Here is a 3230-nt window from a genome sequence, read left to right as displayed (position 1 = left end):
CTCTTGGAACTGCTCCTCCCGCAGCATGTCCATGTAATGGGCACGGGCCTCGCCGATGGTCATGATGCAATGCACCCGCGAGGGTGGCGCGGAGGAGGAGGATGGTGGCGCGGAGGAGGAAGGTGCCGTCGGTTCGTTATCGGCAGCGTCCTCCATCGAGACGTCGTCGTCCTCCGGCTGCCTGCCGGTCAGCCAGCCGGCATTAATGGCGGCCATCTCCTTCTTCTGGTCCGACGTCAACCCGTCCCAAAGAGCTTTGGCGTGGAGGGATCCATGATGAGAGTGGTGCGGAGAGGGATCGGAGGTGGACGACTGCGGCTATGGCAGGGGCACCATTTTTTATAGCAATGGTGGCGGCAGAGGGACGGATGGGTGGCGTCGGAGGAGACGCCTCGGCAACCGCGTCCCATCAATGTGAGCTGGGGCGAACAGGCAGCCGTCGTGTCGTTTGAACGCGCGGCAGTCGCCTACATGGGGAAGCGGCACGGGCGACGCTCTCTCGGCCGGTGCGCCGCTTCAATGCCGGCGCTAGTGAGCGGTCGCGTCAGCTCTGGCTGGGCATGAATGTGGGCGCTGAGCTCTATAGCGGCGCTGACCGAAAACGCACAGGAGGGAGAGGGTTAGTGGGTCAGGAGGGTCAGAAGCGGTCGTGGGATCGGTCCGGACTCCCGCAAAGCCCTCATGTTTGTCTCCAGTTTGCAGGAGAAATCGCGTCCAGATCGCTTCATGGATTGATACAGATCGGCGTTGGATGGCTTCTGCTGTTTGGACAGCGCGGTCCGGACGCTTGCGGGAGGTTTGCGGGTCGACGTTGAATTGCCTAAACACATGTTCAGTTTTTATGGAGTATTATTCTTATCCCGATAGGAAAAGATAAAGTATTACTCTTATTATACGACCATACAATGGAGATACAACGTGTTGGCTGCCGAGAGAAAAAAAATGTGAAAATGTGTTCCCTGAACTGCGCGGTCTCACATTAATGGACGGACATGGCCAAGAAATGGGAAGCACGCGTGCGTTGCATCTAGGCGAACTTGGCGAGCTCGACGGCGAACGCGGCCGCATGAGGCTCCTCGACGCAGCGGAGCACCACCCGGATGCCCCCACGCCTGGGCGCCGGCGGCCTGACGTAGTTGAGCGCCGCGACGAAGTTGACGTGGTCGTTGAGCGGGAAAACGTACCCGGGCGCACCGAAGCCGTAGTCCACCTCGTCGAAGCCGAGACGGCTCCAGTCCGACAACGTCACTGTGCTGTAGTCCAGCGGCGGCACGTCGTACTGCTCGACGCCGCGCATCCAGCCCGCGAACCGAGCGGGAACCGCCTCCTTCGCCTCCCGTACCGCGCCGACCACCTCCGCCAGCGTGGCCTCCCGGACGGCCTTGCCTGTCCTAGTGGCGCACGCCAGGAATACGCAGTTGCCGTAGTAGCCCTCCACCGTCGGCAGCACACCGCGGAGAAGGTGCCGCGTGCTGGCGGCGAAGGCCATCCGGACCTCGGTCTCGTCCGGGAGCGCCGATGCCAGCGCCAGCGCGCGGCACTTGAACACCACGGCCGTCACCGCGTCAAAGGTGGAGCACACTTCCCCCGTCGATGTCGCGGCAGCCTGCTTGAACTCGTCCTTCACGCGCGCGATGCTCTCCGCCGAGATGTCGACCACCTGGGTCACCAGCCTGAACTCCGTGAGCTGCCCCGGCAGCGGGCTTGGAGCTTCTGGGATCGCGTCGCGGTCCCACACCGGAGCCACTGACGGCGCCTTGAGCCCCCGCGCTAGCTCCCCCACCGCCGTAAGGAACTGCGCAGCCCCATGCCCGTCGAACACCGCGTGGCTGAAGCGGATCCCGACGGCGAAACCACCGCAGGTGAACCTCGTCGCCTGGGCTATGAGGATGAGGTCGCTGAGCTTCTCGCCGGGGGGAGGGCGAGGGAGGAGGAGCTCTCCTGGGATCAGCAGTGGGCAGCTGTCGAGGCCGTCCACGTCGGCGAGCGTGCAGCTCGCGGCGGCTTCCACAAACCAGATGCCCTCCCCGGTGCAGTCCACCGCGAGGCCGCTCGAGGCGATGCGGCCGGCCACCGGATAGTACGGCACAAGCGCCCTCGCGAACCCGTTGCGCATTGCGGCCACGGCCGCGACGGCGCCCTGGTCCTTGCGGGCGGCGGAGATCGAGGGCGGGGGAAAGACCTGCATAAGGTTCACAAAGCCGGAGCCGGCGACGGTCTTGTCAATGGAGGAGAACGGAAGGGTGCCGCAGGGGGTAGGTCCCGCCGGCGGGATGAGCGCCGGCGGCGACTTGGTAACGGTGGGCGTGCTGGTCATAGGGAACTGAGCAATGAGGCAAAGCGTCGTTCGTTGGCGGCGGCGGGAAGGTGTAATTTTCCTTATTTTTGCGGGAAGGCAATTGGAGACAGAGAGATTTCTTCACTGTCGGTGTATTATACTACTCTGCCTCTTTGAATTTACAGAACAGTAGCTTGACAAGGGTGCGCGTGCCAGTCCGGCAAAAATGTCATCGTTGGCGGCCGCGCGGAGGCAAGCGGAGACTCTGAGATTTGTCTCCTCTGTGGGAAAGCGTCTTCTCCTTCCCCGGTGCATATGCACTCGGGATGAACAGTTAAACATGAAAAATAATAAAATAATTTTATAAATTATAATGTTTTCTATAAACATCGTTGAATATTTCACTCCTGCTCAACCACCCTCCGCTGCCGTGCTCAACCACCACCGCCGCCACAACCCTCCCGTCGAACGCCTTCGACTACTCCGCTGCGATGTTCCCCTTCCCCTACTCAGGGGCGGGGTGCGGTAACAAGTGAGGGGAGACTGGCGAGCAAAGGCCATGGATCTACGGCGGCCGTTGACGAAAGCGGAGGTGGAGATGGAGATCAACCGCGTGCGGAGGCACCGGGAAGTGGAGGCTCGTGCGGTGAGGAAGGCGCCGAACAAGCTAGCCATCAAAATCGGAGTGATGTCGAATCCCGAGGTGCACAGCCGCATGCCTCTGGGGGTGGACGCCATCGCTTGGGCTCAAGCAGAGGCGGCCTCACCAGATCCAGCACAGAGGGCAAGGTGGTCGGATGGCGGCAAACCCGCCGCCCGGAAACTAAGATCGGTGCGGGATTTGCAACAATTGGGAGCGGAGTTCACTGATTTCCTGTCCCTGGCGCCGCCTCTTCGTCACGCTGCTGAACACCTTGGTACACCTGAGGGGCTGCAAGGAAGGCGCAGGGGC

General features: G+C 62.0%; 1 protein-coding gene across 1 annotated transcript; it reads right to left on the bottom strand.

Annotated features, from left to right (window-relative positions):
* Window positions 1–866: 866 nt before the first annotated feature.
* LOC123166024 (acyl transferase 7-like) lies at window positions 867–2535 on the bottom strand. Its single transcript, XM_044583785.1, has one exon. It carries the CDS (start codon window positions 2315–2317, stop codon window positions 1028–1030), a length of 1290 nt encoding a protein of 429 aa, XP_044439720.1. The 5' UTR covers window positions 2318–2535; the 3' UTR covers window positions 867–1027.
* Window positions 2536–3230: the final 695 nt, after the last annotated feature.

Source organism: Triticum aestivum, chromosome 7D (genome assembly GCF_018294505.1).
Source record: "Triticum aestivum cultivar Chinese Spring chromosome 7D, IWGSC CS RefSeq v2.1, whole genome shotgun sequence".
Taxonomy (NCBI): domain Eukaryota; kingdom Viridiplantae; phylum Streptophyta; class Magnoliopsida; order Poales; family Poaceae; genus Triticum; species Triticum aestivum.
This window is presented reverse-complemented; position numbering and strand designations above follow the sequence as displayed.

Coding starts and splice junctions, on each gene's coding strand:
- LOC123166024 (XM_044583785.1), bottom strand. CDS start 2,317: ATGACCAGCACGCCCACCGTTACCAAGTCGCCGCCGGCGCTCATCCCG.